At 43.9% G+C, this 17,980-nt stretch overlaps 1 protein-coding gene across 1 annotated transcript in view; it reads right to left on the bottom strand.

The window, feature by feature from the left end:
• The window catches only part of LOC104034256 (protein eva-1 homolog C), a 219,075-nt gene that overhangs the window by 105,978 nt on the left and 95,117 nt on the right, over positions 1-17,980 (bottom strand). Inside the window, exon 5 of the mRNA XM_075708204.1 lies at positions 1,918-2,061. Coding sequence (XP_075564319.1) covers positions 1,918-2,061 — 144 coding nt within the window. The remainder of the gene's footprint in view (positions 1-1,917; positions 2,062-17,980) is intronic.

Genomic DNA, 17,980 nt, shown 5'->3' with positions numbered 1-17,980 from the left:
CCTTTGACTCCCATAGGTTTTGTGAAAGTAGGAGCACACCATACCAGGAGCAATGATGCATGCAGCTTTATGAAAACCTGAAACAAAGAGGTATCCAACAGAAGGTTTTCTACACTGCAATTGTTCTCTAAACCATAAGAATATTAAACTGCTTGGGTTTATCATTTCTTTTAAAAGAATGCCAGGATTTACTTCTGTCAGGCACACGCACATGGGACTGGAATTTGATTTCTTGTTTATTTGTTTTTTACATTTTGAAAGATTTTGCTGTTTGAAGGGAGAAATATGTCCCTGATGATCACAAAATCCACCCCAGAGACATGTCTGAGATCATGGTTTTGAAAAGGAGCCATGGCCACCTTCAAAGGATGAGGCAGATTTCACCCACTAAAAAGCAAAACATGCCATTTTGTGCTCTCAAGCATGACTTATTTCCTGATGCAGTTAGGCTACGACTAGGAAAGTTAAGATCAGATTAAGAGATCATTAATGCCTTTTGTAGTGGACTTTGGGACCAGGACCACAATGCCAGAATAAGGCTGTGGAGGCCTTTGAAGGAGATATCCTCTTGGAAATACATCATGGGTCTCTGTTTGGTTTGACCCTAGATCTTTGAGTTATGAAGCTCCTGTTTCACTGCATTGCTTTGATTTACATCAAATTCCCATGAGGATAAGCTTCTCTCCAGTTTCTTTATAAGAAAAGTGATATAACAACATCACCTTCCTGGTTAGAAAATTCACAAGGCGTTGCATGGATAGCCTTGCTGCTTCTTGCTACATCATTTCAAACAAAAACAAAGAAACCAAGAGAAAAAAAAATTCAACCTTCCTGTCACCCTGCCAAATGAAACAACAGCCAGACAGGAATTCAGAGCCTGATGCTCCTGCATTTGTCTCTCAGCTCTTCATCAGCCATGCTACAGCAACTACACAGAACACCATAGTGACTCCATCTCAAATACCATCTATCAGATTCAGCATGCTGCAGTTACACATAGAGACTAACCCATAGACCTGCTGTTGCCTGAGAACACAGCCAGCACCTCCTTTACTACACACTCAGCCTTCTACTCAGCAGACTCAAAATAGCACCAGAATTTCCTCTTCCAGGTGGACGTAGAAAGGAACGGAGAGAGAGATTAAACTGATCCTAGCAACAGCTATGTAAGCAAAACCCTCAAGCAAATATTTTCAAATGTATCATCAACAAATGACCAAAATGTCATCACTGGAAGAAGACAGACCTGATGTTTTCATACCACAGAGCTCAGAGAGGAATATTTTTTTTCTCTGTTGCAAAATAAGATGACTAGTGAAGTAAGAGTACAGTGTTTGCTCAATATTATGACTTAAGCTCTGAAATGAGAGCTCCAACTGGGTGGGTTTTTTTTTTTTCAAATAACAATATTTTGTTAGGAAAATGTTGCAATGTTCACTTGAAGATTTTGGGAGTGATTTTCTACTGACGCCATGGATGAGTATGGATTGGTGATTGTCTTATTCTACTGTTCAAAATTAAATACAGAACAAAGTAATGAAGATCCTACTGATAACCTAACTTTGCTGCAGTCAGTTGTAATGTCAGGATGCTAACATTCAGGATGTAGCATCCACTGAGTGGATGGATTTCATCACCAGATTTTCCTGCCTTGCAGTGTTGAATTGGTTAACAAAATATCATTTCCATGTATTCTGCTTTTTTCTGTCAAGCCAATGAGTAGAAAAAGAGACTGAATGAAACCACTGAGGTGACCCACAGAGCTTTCCCTTGTTGACCAAATAAGAGCCACCATGAGCCAACGGGGAGTTCAACAACTTTTTATGTATGATTACAAGCCTTGTCATTGTTCACACACCACTGTTCATCAAACACATACCCCAATGAAAGTTAAAGCAAGAGAATTTCGTGGCTCACCACAGGTGTAGATGACATTAAGATGCTTTCGGATGCCTGGATAACAAGGATCTCCAAATTCATAGGTGCTGGCATATATGCTGCAGCTTCTTTTCCCGTGACAGTGCTTGATCATGAGCTGGAGAGCTGTAGCTGACTGACATTCTAAAAGGGAAAAAGGATACCTATTTGTGAATATTTGTCCAGTCATATCACAAATTGCCAAAGAAAATTTACCAGATGCAGACTGTGAGAGCAAATACATATGAGCTTACCATGAATATTTAAAAATCTTTGTGTTTATATGGGAAGGTGTATCTGACTCTTAAACACCTCTAATAAATTGTAAATTGATGAAAGAAAATTACCAAAAAGAACAATGAAGAATCAGAAATCCCCATACATCCATAGAAAGAAGGCTGCAAATAAAAGATGGCTTGTTTTCAAAGGCAAAGGCTCTCCATAATAAAAATAATTCCTTCTCACCTGGCATTTATTCTATAAAGGTCTGAAAGGACTCTAAGACAGGTATCGGTATCTTCATTTTAACAGATGGAGAAACAGAGTCATAGAAAAGTAAAAAGACTAACAACACCAAATCAGTGCAGAGCATGGGAAAAGACTCAGATCTCTGGAGTCTCACTCCAATTCATAAACGCTACAAGCTTCCCCAGAAACTAAGAGACTGTCAGAGGAACAGAAAATACAGTAATACTACAGTTATAATATTCCTATGGAATTCCTGTAGGTCTATTTAGCTGGCTAATAATGCAATTGATCACAGTAACATGCAAAGTTATTAGCAAATTGCCACTTCACAGGTGTAAGGGACATGGACACTGTCATCTTGTTCAGGGAAGGGTAAAACTCTGATTTGATTTGGGTGTGTTGATTTTCTCCAGGTTTTGCTTGTGTGGTGGGTTGACCCTGGCTGGACACCAGGTGCCCACCAGAGCTGCTCTATCACTCCTCATCCTCAGCTGGACAGGGGAGAGAAAATATAATGAAAGGCTCGTGGGCTGAGATAAGGACAGGGAGAGATCATTCACCAATTACCATCATGGGCAAAACAGACTCAACTTGGGAAAATTAGCTTAATTTATTACCAATCAAATCAGAGTAGGGTAATGAGAAATAAAAACTAAATTTTAAAACACCTTCCCCCCACCTCTCCCTTCTTCCTGGGCTTAACTTTACTCTAAAATTCTCTACCTCCTCCCCCCAAGCAGCGCAGGGGGACAGGGCATGGGGGTTGCAGTCAGTTCATCACACGCTGTCTCTGCCGCTCCTTCCTCCTCAGGGGAGCGCTCCTCACACTCTTCCCCTGCTCCAGCGTGGGGTCCCTCCCACGGCAGACAGTCCTCCATGAACTGCTCCAATGCAGGCCCTTCCCACAGGCTGCAGTTCTTCACAAAATGCTCAGCGTGGGTCCCTTCCATGGGGTGCAGCCCCTCAGGAGCAGCCTGCTCCAGCGTGGGTCCCCCATGGGGTCCCAGGTCCTGCCAGCAACCCTGCTCCAGCCTGGGCTCCTCTCCCCACGGGGCCACAGCTCCTGCCAGGAGCCTGCTCCAGCGTGGGCTTCCCCCGGGGTCACAGCCTCCTTGGGGCACATCCCCTGCTCCGGCGTGGGCTCCTCCCCGGGTGCAGGGGGATCTCTGCTCCCCCGGGGGCCCCCATGGGTGCAGGGGCACAGCTGCCTCGCCATGGGCTGCACCAGGGCTGCAAGGGAATCCCTGCTCCGTGCCTGGAGCACCTCCTGCCCTTCTTCTGCACTGACCTGGGTGTCTGCAGGGCCCTTCCTCTCACATGTTCTCACTCCTCTCTCTGGCTGCAATTGCTGTTGTGTAGGGGTTTTTTTTCCCCCCTTCTTAACTATGTTATCCCAGAGGCACTACCACCGTTGCTGATGGGCTCAGCCTTGGCCAGCAGTGGGTCCATCTTGGAGCCATCTGGCGTTGGCTGTTGGACATAGGGGAAGCCTCTAGCAGCTTCCCACAGAAGCCAGCCCTACAGCCCCCTGATACCAAAACCTTGCCACGCAAACCCAATACAGCTTGTTTCATTTTGAAGGGAAAAGATAGAGTTTGGGTAGGCTTTTTTAGCCTTTGTTATGTCCAAGAGAGTTTTCTAAAGTCACCATATCTGGCCCCCTTCTGCAGACAGAGGTGATCAGTGTCCCTGACTGGTCTTAAAAGATATTGTATTTCTAAGAAGTCTAATGAGGGTTACTATGAGGTTAAATACTTATAATGTTACCATATACCATCTAAGTAGAAATATTCTGTTAAGTGTTTTTATTCCATGCAAGTAGAAATGTTTGTCATATAAGGAATTTAGAGTATGGAAAGCTCCAAAAGTAAATATTTTCCCAACTATTGTCTTCTATCAGATGGTTTGTGCCTGTTTTCTCAGCTAAGGTGAAAATGATTCCTACAGACAAGCTCTCGAACTTATAGGTGCTAGACTGATAGTTTGCTTTCACAGTCCAGCCAGGGCCAAGCACAAGGGGAAGCTGACAAGAAGACATTTCTTCAACATTAAGCTGTTGCTAAAAGCAGCAGGAAAGCTACAGAGAAAGGAATACAAACCCCTTTTGGCTACTAATCAGGAGGCAGGGACAGGGAAAATGAACCCCAAAAGGTATTGAATGCTAGAACCAGCACAATAACAGAAGCCATGAGAGACATGGGAAAGCCACAGAAAACTAAGCCTAGAGGGCAACACGTCTTTTTTCTCAAATCAAAGGCAGCATTTTATTTCACATGCTGCAAATGACAAAAGAACAGGGCCCCATGTGGGCATTTTCATACTGAACCACCCAAACTTCCTTTAGGGGATTTTTGATCCAACAAGTGTCAGAGGATCCAGTGGAAACATCTGGCATGCAGCAACCCTGCTTTATTGTCTTTTTGTCAAATGTCCAGTTAGAGAAACTCATCAAATCTAAGCACTGCGCAGGATTTCATGGAGGGTGGCTATTCTTTTTATTTGTTATTGTTCTCACGCAAAAAAGACAGCATCCCACAGCTGTCTGAACAGAGGCCTCACCCCCAGCACAGGAGCACACTACCTCTGCAGGAGGGTGGGGAATTACCCATTACTGGTCCTGTGAGAAGTGACAAGTGACAAGAAGCATGACAAGTCTTTTGCATACAGCGTCACCAGAGGTGGTCAGCCTTTGGGACGCTCCTCTTGTAGGAATGACGGGTGACAAACTACAGACTCTGCCCTCCACTTTAACAAACTGGACTGACTCTTAGGTGCCAGATCTGTAGACTCAGCACATTGAAAATGCTTTTAGGAGTTTTATCTGTTATATACCCTCACACTAACATCACCAGTTTTTCTAGCCATCACCAGGCAATGTCTTGGTATTGATGATCTCCTTCCTCCCATGCAGTTCAGAGCTCTCCAATTGCCAGGCTGCTCCAGCTCAACCTGCACTAGCCAAAATGAACAGAAAAGCAAAAGAGGCTCAACATGCTTCAATTACAGATGGGGATGAAATCCCCTAGCATGGAAAGTAAGGCATTGAGATTTTAAAAGCTTCTTTTACGTGGACTTTTTGCAAACCTTAATATTGAAAATATATCCAGGAAAAAAGTCACCTGTTGGGCCTGCAGCACATAAACCATACAATAATTTAGTTGGCAGCAATACCTGGAGCTTATCCAGTCTAACCTCCTGCTCGAATCACACCCAGCTTTGATGTTACATCAGGTTGCTGAGGAATTTGCCCAGGCAAGTTTTGAAAATCTCCACAGATAAATATTCCCCAAACTCTTGGGCACCTGTTCCAGGGCTAAACCACTCTCCAGGTGAAGAATTTTTTCCTTGTATCTAATCAGATTTCCATTGCTGCAACTTGTGTTCACTGCTTTTGGTGTTTGTTTGGGGTTTTTCTATGCATTTCCAAGAACAGTCTTCTGTAGAGCCACCTATTAGGTAGTAGAAAACAGCAGTAAGATCCCACCCTGAGCTTTCTCTTTCTGAGACTGAACTAACCCGGGTCCCTCAACATTTCCCCTGACCAGCTCCAGCCCCCTGACCAGCTTGGTGGCCCTTCACTGGACCTGCTCCAGTTTTTCAACATATCTCTTTATCTGGGGAGCCCCAAACTGGATACTCCAGTACTCTAGTTAAGTGGAAAACTGGAATGCCAGGGTGAATAAACCCTCTCCTTTATGTGCTTACAATATTCTTACTTACAAAGTCCAGTATCCATTTAGCCACCATTGCCACAAGACCACACCTCTGACTCATCTTCAACTTCTTGTCCCCCAAGACCCATTGGTCCGTTTTCTGCAGAGCTGCTTTCTGGCCAGCTGGTCCCTAGCCTGTGCTGTTGCAGAGGGTTATTCAGGTGCAGAACTTTGCGCTTGCCTTTGTGGAACTTCACAAGGTTTCTCCATCTCACTGAGGTTCCTCAAGGTCCCTACTCTCTGCTGTAACAACTGTCCTGTCCAATTTGGTGCCACCTACAAACTCCATCCCATTATCCAGGGCATTACTGAAGATGTTAAGCAATCTTGATCTCTGACTGCTTTAAGTGGGTGCCAGTTTGACTTCAACATAGCATTGTGGAGTAGTCCATTTCCTTGGCTCTCGTAGCAAACAGCCACAATTTAGGCAAGTCTTTACTGTTGCCACTGACCTCCAAACCCTAATGAGCACCAAAATCTGGTGAATGCAGGGGTGTCAGAAAGTCATCTGAGGTACCCATGTTACAAGATCCAGGTAAACTCTACTGACAACAGGCTCCCACATGGTAAATCCAAATACTCTTCTCATTTTCCCCATGGTAGGGCCTGAGCCATTCTCTCAGAATCAGTCATATTCTTCCAGCCCTAAAAAAAGAAATGGACTCTATGGACAAAACTTGACAAAGTATTCACTTCAAAGACTTCCCTTTGGTCACAACAGGGAATTCTCCCTGTTTTTCCATCCTCACAATTTCTAAGCACGAATGCCTTGTGCATTCCCATAAATGCCAGGGCAAGCAGCCAGCAGTACTTTGAGGGAGGACTACAACGATACTGAAATTAGCTTGGTCTCCCCTCTTGTTTTTTTTGATCTGTCAACATGTTCATCCTCCACATAACACATTGAACTGAAAAATGTAAGAGCAGCAATCAAAACCTCCAAATGGGACCATCTCCCTTATACAGTTCAAAGGATTTGTGATAAGGAGGTCATTTAGCTGCATGCCAAAATGTCATATTCAAGCGTCTTTATTCCCTCACTAACTGGCACTGAAGATGTCAATAATACATCTGAGAGATGGCTGAGTGATAGATGAGGCTACAGCACACTCGTAAATCACAGTCACCACCATGTCATTCAGAGCTCTAGAAGTGACAACATGGTATTTTCTTTTACCCCCATGTCTCAGGAGTATAAAAACACTCAACATCATCCTGTTGGCTGTTATGAAGTACGTGTAGGTAATTTAACTTCCAAATGTAAACAAGTCCTTAGGGAGCTGGGCTAAAGTGAGATCTGCAAGTATATCAGTACCTCTTCAGGTGGTGATTCCAGGTCAGAAGTCTTCATCTCCAGGTGCCCATTCCCAGAGCTCAGAGAGGCAAGAAAACAGAGGTTCTCTTACCAATAAAACATGCAGTTAGCCTCTCAAAAAGACACAGGGAAGCCAAGCCCAGCAATGTGGTAGAGCAGAGTTGGGCTATGGTCCCCTTCAGCTGGCCAAATTCACATTTTCCAGGTCTTCAGAAGTGGGAGACTAGATGTGGCACTCTTATTGCACCAGATGGCATGCTCATTCAGGGCAACAAAGAAAGGATTCTTTTGTTGATTGTGTGCTTGCTAAATGCAAACTGCGGGTGCTATATGAAATACCATCCTGATATCAGTGACAAACAAGTGATCCCATGTGTCACAGATATGGGAAGGACACTCACAAATGCCAACACCATATCACTAAGTCTGAGGTAAGTACTGCTAAGCAGAGCCAGGCCCCTGCCAAGAACCTTTTAAAGCCCACAAAGCTCAAATCCCACAGCAGAGCAATAAAAACCACTTCAAGACCTCACAGATGACAGAGAGCCCACTTACACACATTGGGCCAGAGTTACCCTTGGCTTTCATTAGCCTTGGATTGCTTCAGTACACTGCCAAAGAGCAAATGTGAATCCTGGCTACGGTGAAACTTCCACATGTGAAAATGTTTAAAGATATCAGCTGTGCTTTTGCAATATGGTATTTTAAGCTAAAGTTTGGGTTTAGGGGAGAGTAGGATCAGCTTGCTTTATCCTCTTTACTCCTGGCCCCAATTTCTAGAAGTTGCACATCCTTCCAGCCTTGCTCCTGATACAAGGTGAATTCCCTTTCACAGGATCACTCCACAAATGCAGATTGCTGGCCAGTTTCATTTCACAACTCTTAGTCTAAGCCCTCAGTAGGTAATCCATCTTACCAGTTTCATTTAGTATGGTAATATTCCCTGATCTACTATCTTTATCAGCCCAGCCTCTGACAGGCTAAAAATCCAAATCAGATGGCAACAAAGCCATGTTGGAGGATTTTACCAGCTGCAGCTTGCAGACAACATTGGCTTTAAAATTGGAATCAGTCTCAGTGATGTAATGTCCATATCATCAAGCTCACCACAATGAATGGGTTTGAGTCAGTTTAAGGCTGTTTCCCAGCATGACTATTTCTTTATTACCTCTTCCTGGTGAAAAAAAGAAATTGGAGCCAATGCCTATTAATCACATCCGTTACTTTGGTTACTCACTGTTACTTGTTTTTCTCCAATAAGGATGACACATCCAAATCTGAAATCCAAGCCATACATTGCTGATTTTGATTGCAAAACCTATCTGGGTTTGAAAGAATGTTTCCAAACAGTTTAATTTTTGTATTACGGTAACTCTTAGATGCTCTGGTGGAGATCAGAGCCTCTTCCAAGGCAGCAGTCATCACAGATGGATCCACAAACAGATTTAGACACCTAGTTCTGAGATGGGTGACTAATCCCACAGTGAAGCTGGGCACATGCCAGATGCTCAGGAACATCTGTGCATCTGTTAACTTCATGATCAGGCTCACCTGCCACATCCGTGTTTGGACTGCAAAGGCAGGTTCCTGCCCAGGTGAGGCAGGCTGCCCAGAGCAAGCAGGACCATGTATACCTGAATGTGTGAATAAGTCAGCATGCTGCAAGACTGTCAGGTAGTAGTTTTCCACAGGCTGTCCATGGATCTGGAAAGAGAGCAGGGCATGGAGCACAACCCAATATCAACATGTGTGCACTTGAAAAAAAAAAAGAAAAATAGAGCCTGAGAGGAAAACTCCACCCACTTCTCAAAGGATGCATTCTCTGAGTCCATCAATTTAGCAAAAAAAGTTTGAGAACTTGTTCTACTTTTTCAACCAACCAAGTATAAGACCTTAAAGTATCAAAAGGACCAAATGATTGGCTGTAATTAAAGGCTTCAGAAAGAGAATCACTGCCTAAAATACTATTTCCAGCAGTGCATGTGAGGTAAGTGATTAGGAACTGGAACAGGACTGGTGGTGTCTGATCAAGAGACAAATTCTGGGCACACTTTGGCTCTGTATAAAGGCATCAGGAGCAGACCTACATCTCAAATTAAAACAGTCACCAGAACCCTAGCTTTCCTTGCTATCTTTTGAGAAGCAGGTGAAAGGAACAGCCTAAGATAAATATTCCCTTGAGGGAAGTCATTTACAAACAATTGACAGCTCTAGGAAGAAACTTCTCCCAAGCAGAGGACAGTATTTTTCTCCAAAACACGTAGCACGATTTCTTGCTAAAGAATAAAACAGGAAAATTTACTGGCTGAGAGCTATGAAGCAGAGGACAGAATGAAAGATGGAAGATGCAGGAGTCAATTAACTAAGAGGAGGGAAATTTAGTTCCTGCAAAGAAAGCTGACAGATGCCTGAATCAGCACTGTGGTTATCTACTCATCTGCCAAAAAAGAAAGCAAACTTCAATGGAATGGCAAAAAGGACTTAAGCAGGAAGAAAGTAACTCCAACCTTGCAGGTGAGGCAGCTGCACATTTGCACATTCCTTCACATTTTTGCCTAGGAGTGACTTAAAACTGCCTCGTTCTGCAACAGAATCTCTATCATAAGCAGGAGGGAAGGAAGTTCTTCTGCTCTTGGACAGTTTCTCATTTATTTTAAAGATGTTCTATTAGCCGCCGTTGATACAAAGTTCAGCTCCTTCATAAAGTGACAGCTGCTGGAGGTGTCTAAGCCTATGCTTCAGCTGCAAATTAGCCAAAATTAGCCATCCTAGGAGCCTGTGAAGGCTGTCTTCATAGAGTATTGATGAGCCAGTCTGCACCATGCAGTATATCTAATCCCAGGCATTTTCAGCTTAGCCTATGCCCATTAAGCCTGATGTTCTCTTTAAAAGTCAGTGCAGAAGATAGTTAATAAAGATGGGCTTTGTCCACTTTCTCTCTACAGTAAGCGGCCTGGGAAGGTAATTTCTTTATCAGCATAGCGCTGTCACACAGTTTTGGACGGGGGCAACAGAAGTACACGGGATTTCTCTTCCTTGCAGTGGCACACAAGCCTCTATAGAGGTCACAAGAAGTGAGTTGGGTTTAGAACCACAGGGAGTGGTAGAAGACAGGAGGGAGAAAACCAGATTACAGATACTCAGCCCTTAAGACCAACCAATGTGAAGACCAACCAATGAAAAAAAAGACTACCCTTAAACAAGAAAAGATGCAGAAGCAGATGTGTAAAGAGGAAAGCTCAGGAGCAGAGACCCAAAACAGTTAAAAGGCTGCTGGTTTGGGAGCCAGAACAGAACGGGCTTCAGAAAACCTACACAGTCAATCTGTTCCAAGCACGAGAAAACCCTCTTCAAGCAAGGAAATAAAAGAAATTAATGCATTAGAAGAGACTGTTAAACGCACTTCTGAGCTGTAAGCACATGTTCAGAATTTTTCCTTGATGAGCCACTGGGCTGTGGAAAAGGATTTGCAGCCAGGACTGGTGGGGAAGCATCACTGGGGCTTTGGCCCACACATCAGCTCTGGTTTCCCAGGTCCCTGCTCCCCAGCTGTGGTACGAGCACTGTCTGATGCTGTGCAGAACAGAGTCAGAGAGATATGCCAACATCTCATGGTCAATGTTGAGGCCAAGAAGAGTCTACTTCCCCCATGACAGCATCAGTCACAGAATGCTGTTTCTTTTTCTGTGAGCTTTTATGTTTGAGGGACTTTCTATTTGGTTTTTACTTTCGCAGTGTCAGGTACTTTGGTATCATGTTCAGCCGGGTTTCTGATATAAATTGCTATCATCATTATTACCAATAGCAGCAGGGAACTTCACGTTGGTGCAGCTGGATATAGCATCTATGTCTTGCACAATGTCACTGAAAACAGCTGACTAAAAAAGAAATCTACATCCAAACATTAGAAGGATCTGCAAAGAAGGCCAGCTTTACATTAAAAAGTACGTTTTAATGAAAGAGAGAGAAAAGTACTCGCCACAGACTTCATAAAACTTTGGAAACTTAAGCAGTAGACCAGAAAAGAGAAAACTTTCTTAAAAAAAACTAATCACATCAAGAGACTGCAACTGAAGGATCAGTTGCAGGTTTAATTACAAATGCTATAGTTACGTTTAGAAACACTTGGTTTATTAATGTGAACTCAAATCATCTTACCACCTTTGTATCTGGAACCAGAACTTATATAAAACATATGAGGCTCCAGTTTTGCAGAGACTGACTCAGAGTGTGTAAAGCTGAACAAATTAATAACATTTTGCAGGTTTGGGGGCTAAACTGAGAATCGGAGGACAGCTTCAGACTTGGCTCCGATAAGTCTCAGAGAACAAAGCAGTTTTGGTCTGGCAATGACAGTAAAAATTTATTATTTAATTTGCAGGAGAGAAGAGTTGATTGTGGGCTGTAAGGCATTCAAGATAAAAAGTGAAGAAGCTAACAGCTTTTGCTTCACTCAGTATAAGATAGGGATGGTGAATTCAATGAATCTACTGCTCTGTGCAGCCCCTGAGTTCATTTGTCCTTCCTATTCATTACAGCCCAACAAAAGTATTTCCCTGAACATGGGTGTAGATCAACAAGGGCCTAGGCTGAAGCAAGGTCTGAACTTCAGAAGCTGTGGGACTGGCCCACTTTTTTTAAGAGACTCCCCAGCTGACACAATCTGCAAGTCACTTCTTGCCCTTGGTTCCTAAACTAAAGCATGGCGTGCTTGCAAACTCACAGGTTTCACATTACCTTTGTTTCTCAGGCTTAGCATTCACCATCATGGTAATTTTGTAATACTCTTGAGTGACATCTGAATTATTTTAAAAGAAACTTTATCAGTTCTGAACAAGTTACACTGGTTTTCATTCAGACTAACTGCATGGAAATAAATTGAGATGCTATAGATTTAAATCTCTTAAATTCTGCCCTTTTATTACTAGGATTATATTCTGTATTTGCTTTTAACTAATAATTGGGCAATAGGCATCTTTTATAAGATGAGCTACTAAAGAGGTTGTTACTAGTGATACAAATACGTCCTTTACTTCCTCAAATATCATACTAATATCATCACAGAGCCTGTAGTGTTATTTAAATTACTACTTTCAGAATTTTTATTTACAACCACTGCATGGGGTCAAACTCCACTGTAAACAACTTTTTTTAAAACCAAGTTGAACCTTGGCTTTGAGAAAGATCTTGCCCAGAAGCAAATTTGAATGAATTTTTTCTTTTTTTTTTTTTTTTAATAATAGCAATTGTGTGCATATAAAACCAACTTCATATAAATCATTTTTTATGACTCTGTGGAATCCAACAATAGCTTGAGTTTTCTAGAAACAGCTGTAAAGTGATTTTAATTACCTCCTGGTGTTTTGAGACAAAAAGTGAAACACGCAAAGTATCTAAAGTTGAAAAACAACATTCTGAAAGCAGGCTTTGTCCCACTTTAACTTAGTGTTCTAAATGGGAATTTCATTTCAATTTAAATTTAATAAGGTATTATATATGAATTAAAAGAGCAACTGATATTTTTTTAGCCTTCAAACTTGGATATTGTGGGTTTTATTGCATACAAACAGACTGGCCTCTAAAAACATGTTCTTAATCATGAGCTATACACACAATAAAGTAGTTTCTGCACTGAATGTAAATCAAACGTACATAGAGTCGCACCTACAGGCGGGCGCGCTCTGGAAGACTGGCGTGCACATTAGAGAGGAAAGACCCCGTCTGACTCCCTCCCACGTCTGCTGCTCATCCCACAGACCCAGCCTTGCAGCCATTTTAAAGGCTGTCATCTCCCATACGGTGAAATCAGGACGTAGCGTTTCAGCCACAAGCACTCGGATCCGCTGAAGGACCGCTGTGCTCCATGGCATTATCTGCTCAGCACAGGTTTCAGTGGATACCCCGTCTCCCCCTGCCGCCCCACTCCCCCGCTGCCTCCCCCACCAGTGCCAGAGGTTACTACCCCTCGTCACTCCGGCTCCACAATTTGGAGGCCTTTTATTTTTAAGTCTTTCACTTAAGACCAAGATTAGAGCACAGCCACAAACTTGTACTGATGGAAATGCAGGATGGAAAATCATCACGGATGGTGAAGTGGAAGAGAGACAGAAATGCACAGCTGGAGGGGCAGCAGTCTCTTAAAACCAGCTCTTGTGTTGGCAGGAATGGGAACATGTACCATGGAATAAACCGGATTTTTTTTACTGCGTGTGTTTCATACTTATTCACATGCTAGATCTGATCACAGACAAACAAACTAGAAGGGTCGATTATTTATATGGTGTAATAAATATTTATATGAGGGACTGTGAAGGCTCTGGTTGAAGTCATATATACATGTGCATTAAGAGTAGGAAATCAAAACAAACTGGGTTGAATCACCTTCTGTCATTGCATTAAAATGAAAAATACCATGGAATGAGCACCTAAAGCACAGGCTCCATTGCTGAGCTCATTCCTCTGCTCTGTCGTTATCAGATCCAACGAGTTAGAGAGCACCAGTGACCATCCTCAGGGCTTTGTAAACACATCCATTTTCCCCCTACAGAGGCACAGGAGAGCACTAGTATGTTAAGTGGCAAGGACATTTTACTTCTCAGCAGACTGCTCAGCCTAAGCCACACAACGCGACCCAAAGCTAAGCTTTGGAGACAGAGTTCCCACGATCTTGTGCTGACTCCGAAATCAAGCCCAGATTCCTTCTACCCAGATGAGGAGTGAAATTGCTGTGGGATCTTTATATACGTGATGGAGGGAGACAGGGTCCTTGAGAAGGAGACTGGAATCCTGATGTTAGAGGTCAGCTGAACATGTCCACCTCATTCTCTGTGGTTCAGGAGGGTAGCTATTGCAAAAATGCACGTGAACATGTCAGGTGCACCAAATATGGTCAAGGATATCACTCCACTAAATGACCAAAAGAGTAATTGTTTTACATTCAAGTTCTTCCTCCCCAGTCTCCTAATTAGACCATTACCTTGCACTCAGATACGAGTAGGAAAAGGCCATTTTTTAAATTTGCTTCTCTTGGTATAAACGAGTCACTCCGAGCTGCAGGCAGAGGCAGCTGTAAACAGCACGATAAAGGGGCAAAGGGCTCACTGGGCTGAGGGATATTAATGGTTTGTTGCTTGCAAATAACCCTTTCCCCAGAGACCTCCCTATGCTCTGTGTATTGTCTCTGCACATGCTGCCAGCAAAGTGGAGGCTTTATTAACAGAGTTACAAATAAGGTCAAATTCCTGTAGGAGCTTTTCAGAGTTCCCAAGGCATTCAAGGAGGGGTCCAGCTGTTTGCAGGGGTTTCCCATTACGGTCAGAGACACAAGTTTCAGCACGTTTCCAGTTAAAAGCAGATCCTGGCAGATTTTCTCTTTAACATGACAAGGATAGGATGGAGTTCTTCACAATAACTTTCCCTTCGCAGATGCTAAGCACATTCGTATAGATGTTAGACAAAGCATGCATCTGGCACGGTATGGTGTGCAAAGTCTGACTTGGAGATCTTGCATCACCCAAAAGCAGCACAGCCATGGCTGGGTTATGCAGGTGTTAAATGGCTGCAATGTCATGATACCACAGATCCCTCCATCTGAGCACCTAATGCACCTCATGTCTCTGCAGAATCCAAGAAACTCACCATTAGTGGGCTTTATCTCCTCAACACTCCTACAGGAGTACAAGGTCTTGTTTTTCAAGGTAGAAACAACACAAATTAAATTATTCCTTCCCTTACCTTATGGCAGTCGGAAATATATACAATGCTCTATTAGGCCACCCCTCCTCCCCATCTTAGAACTCAGTTCTTTAAAAGCCTCATCTGTACAAGTTGTAGATTTCGAAATTTAACCCAAATGTGCATTTTCTTCACAGAAAAATGGAATAAAAACTTCTGAACTGTTTTTCATTGGGAGAGGAAGAAAAGATACCCTTCTCCACCTTTGGGGCAAGTATGAGTTCTTCACTCATCAAGTAGCTCATACTGCCTGCATAAAAATAATCACTGCAAACCTGTCCAGGACCTACTTCCTGGGAAAGGGCCCTTTGCCAAGGTTCAGACTTGACACAAATCATCAGTCCCATGAAATTCAAACAGAATAAATCTTCCATGTGTAGAACATAGCTGGGTTCTGCCTTACGGGAACTGGATGCTGCCACGAAGTCCGAGTCATACGGTCGTATTTGTAAGATCAGCTCGTTACAAATGTCTGGGATCAAAGGCTGTCATGGAACAGCCCTCCCCATGTCACCGGGCTCTGGAAACGTGCAGGGAAACGTTCTCTAGCTAGAGAAAGCTTTAATTATAAGCCTTGATATTTTCACCTGCTCCTGAAGAAACAGAGTTGCCTGCTGGGCGAGGCAGGCCCGTGGCAGTACAGTTTCTGGAGCAGGTTGGGGGACTCTGCGCATTGCTCCCACAATTGCGAGTGGCAGCTGGGAGCACAACACCCTCACTTCAGTGCTGTAAATGTAGGCAGATCTATTATGTCTTGCAGAGTACCGAGGGGAAGCACGGTAAGAATATGCTTTTTAGTGATTTGGGTTGCAGATGGATCCTACACTGGCTTCTCCTGTAGGGCCAAGAGAGGAGCGATAACCACAGCCGCAACTCACCTTCCCTTACCTGCATCACTAGGATTCTGTCCCATTGGGTCAGCTCACACAAATAGATGAAGGGAAGGTCACGATAAGCAGAGACTGCCTATAGCATTTGCAGCGTCATGCCGAGGGGATCAGCTAGCTGTTGCTCAACACACTAGCAGATGTGGCCAAACTCACAGATGTGGCCAAACACTCTCAATATAGCCAGGATTTGAGGGATGGAGCATGGTGAGTTGAAAGACCACCTGCTCGCTCACATTTGTTTTAGTTAAGCTCACACACACACCCCGCTTCCACTCAGGATTTCAGCATGCAGGGGAACATCAGCGTCAACAGCTATACTACCTGTCTTTCACCCTACACACACAGTGCCCAAATGTGAAACCTGGGGAAGGCATTGCTCCATGGTGAGTGCCTCACCTCTCATCCCCAGCCCTGCAGGCCACATAGCCAGCCACTGTCCCAGAGTCACTTCCCACCCTCCCTTTGCTGTTATGCAGGCAGGACATACCTACCCCCTCAGCACCCGGCTGACTTAACAGATACTTCAGATCCCAGCAACTCCAAACATGCAGGTATTTGTTCCTGTCCAACAACTCAGTCATTTTTAGGATCAGTTCACAGCTTAAAACCTTGCACTGGATTTCAGTGTAAAGCTACCTCAGCATTCCCACCGCTAGCTTGGCATTACATTGTCTTGTACGGAGCCTGCTCTTGTAACTAGTTTCATTTAAGAGCTGACACTGGAGGACAGCCCCTCCTCATCCCTGCAGCAAACTGTGTGCTACACTCTAGGATCCAATACCTCATTTCCTTGGGCAAACATCCCAATTTGTAGAGATCACGAGGCCAGTTTGAAAAGAACAGGGCACACAAGTGCTATAGATAGTATGGCACGTGCAGCCCTGCTGTCACACTTCACCGCTTCTTCGCTTAGCTACAGCTTTGCTCGCCCAGCTCCAGCGCCTCCCATCCCATTTTCTAGTGCCACATACCCTGCTCTCAGCCAGTACGAGTTTCAGGACTTTGCATCTGGGCAAAGAAGAGTAAAACTTCACCCTTTGTGGCTTCACATAGAGTTTTGCTTCATGCAAGAGCAGGTCCCGATGCTAGTACCTTGTCACCGGCATGTGCCCGTTTCTGCTCTCTCAGCAAGCACAAGGGAGTGGTGAGCTCAGGTATATGCTAGAAACCCATCGAGTTTCGCTGACTTGGCAAGTTATCACCCAGCAGCGGAACCACCACAGCAACCAGCGTACACATTCTTAGCCCATCCCAAACACCACATGAAAGAGTTCTAGGCTAACCTGTTACACATCTTTGTTTCAGCTTCTGCACCCTGGCAACTGGAGGACAACAGGAGCACATCCAAGGACAGAGGTCACCTCAGGAGGCAGGAGGTAACTTATTAAAGGACGGTGACTCTCCTGCCATGCATCTGAACCATGGGACTGGGTAGGAAACCCTGAACTACTCAGCTGTGCTGCAAGTACTCAGATTTTCACAGCTACACAACTAAGGCACTCGCCGTGCTGCACAAATAACCTGATTCCACCTGTGGTTTCCTACTGACACCCATCATCGGCGTATCATATTTCCAAGCAGTCGCTTCACATGCTTCCATTTGAATAGCATTTAACCCCTTAAGGGCACTGGATCAGCAGATGTGAAGCCAAAGATCCCCAGATACAGCTGAACAGGTACCAGCACAGGCAACAGCAGCAGTTCAAGCTTCCCTGTACAGCCCCCTCTGAAGCCTTTCCCCCTCTGGAGGCAATTTTCTTGGGAGACCAGTTAATTCCCTCTCACCTCTGCAGAGAAGGATGATGAGGAATGCTCACGACAAGATTTTGCACTGCGGACAGTTGCTCTCTCCACTGCAGCCTACAATATTCAAAGTCATTTCACATTGGCTCAAGAACAGACAGTTCTAGTAAACATTTTGTAAATTTATTGATCTTTAATAC

The sequence above is a fragment of the Pelecanus crispus genome, chromosome 3 (assembly GCF_030463565.1).
Source record: "Pelecanus crispus isolate bPelCri1 chromosome 3, bPelCri1.pri, whole genome shotgun sequence".
Taxonomy (NCBI): domain Eukaryota; kingdom Metazoa; phylum Chordata; class Aves; order Pelecaniformes; family Pelecanidae; genus Pelecanus; species Pelecanus crispus.
The sequence above is the reverse complement of the archived record's forward strand: the minus strand, read 5'-3'. Positions and strand labels throughout refer to the sequence as shown.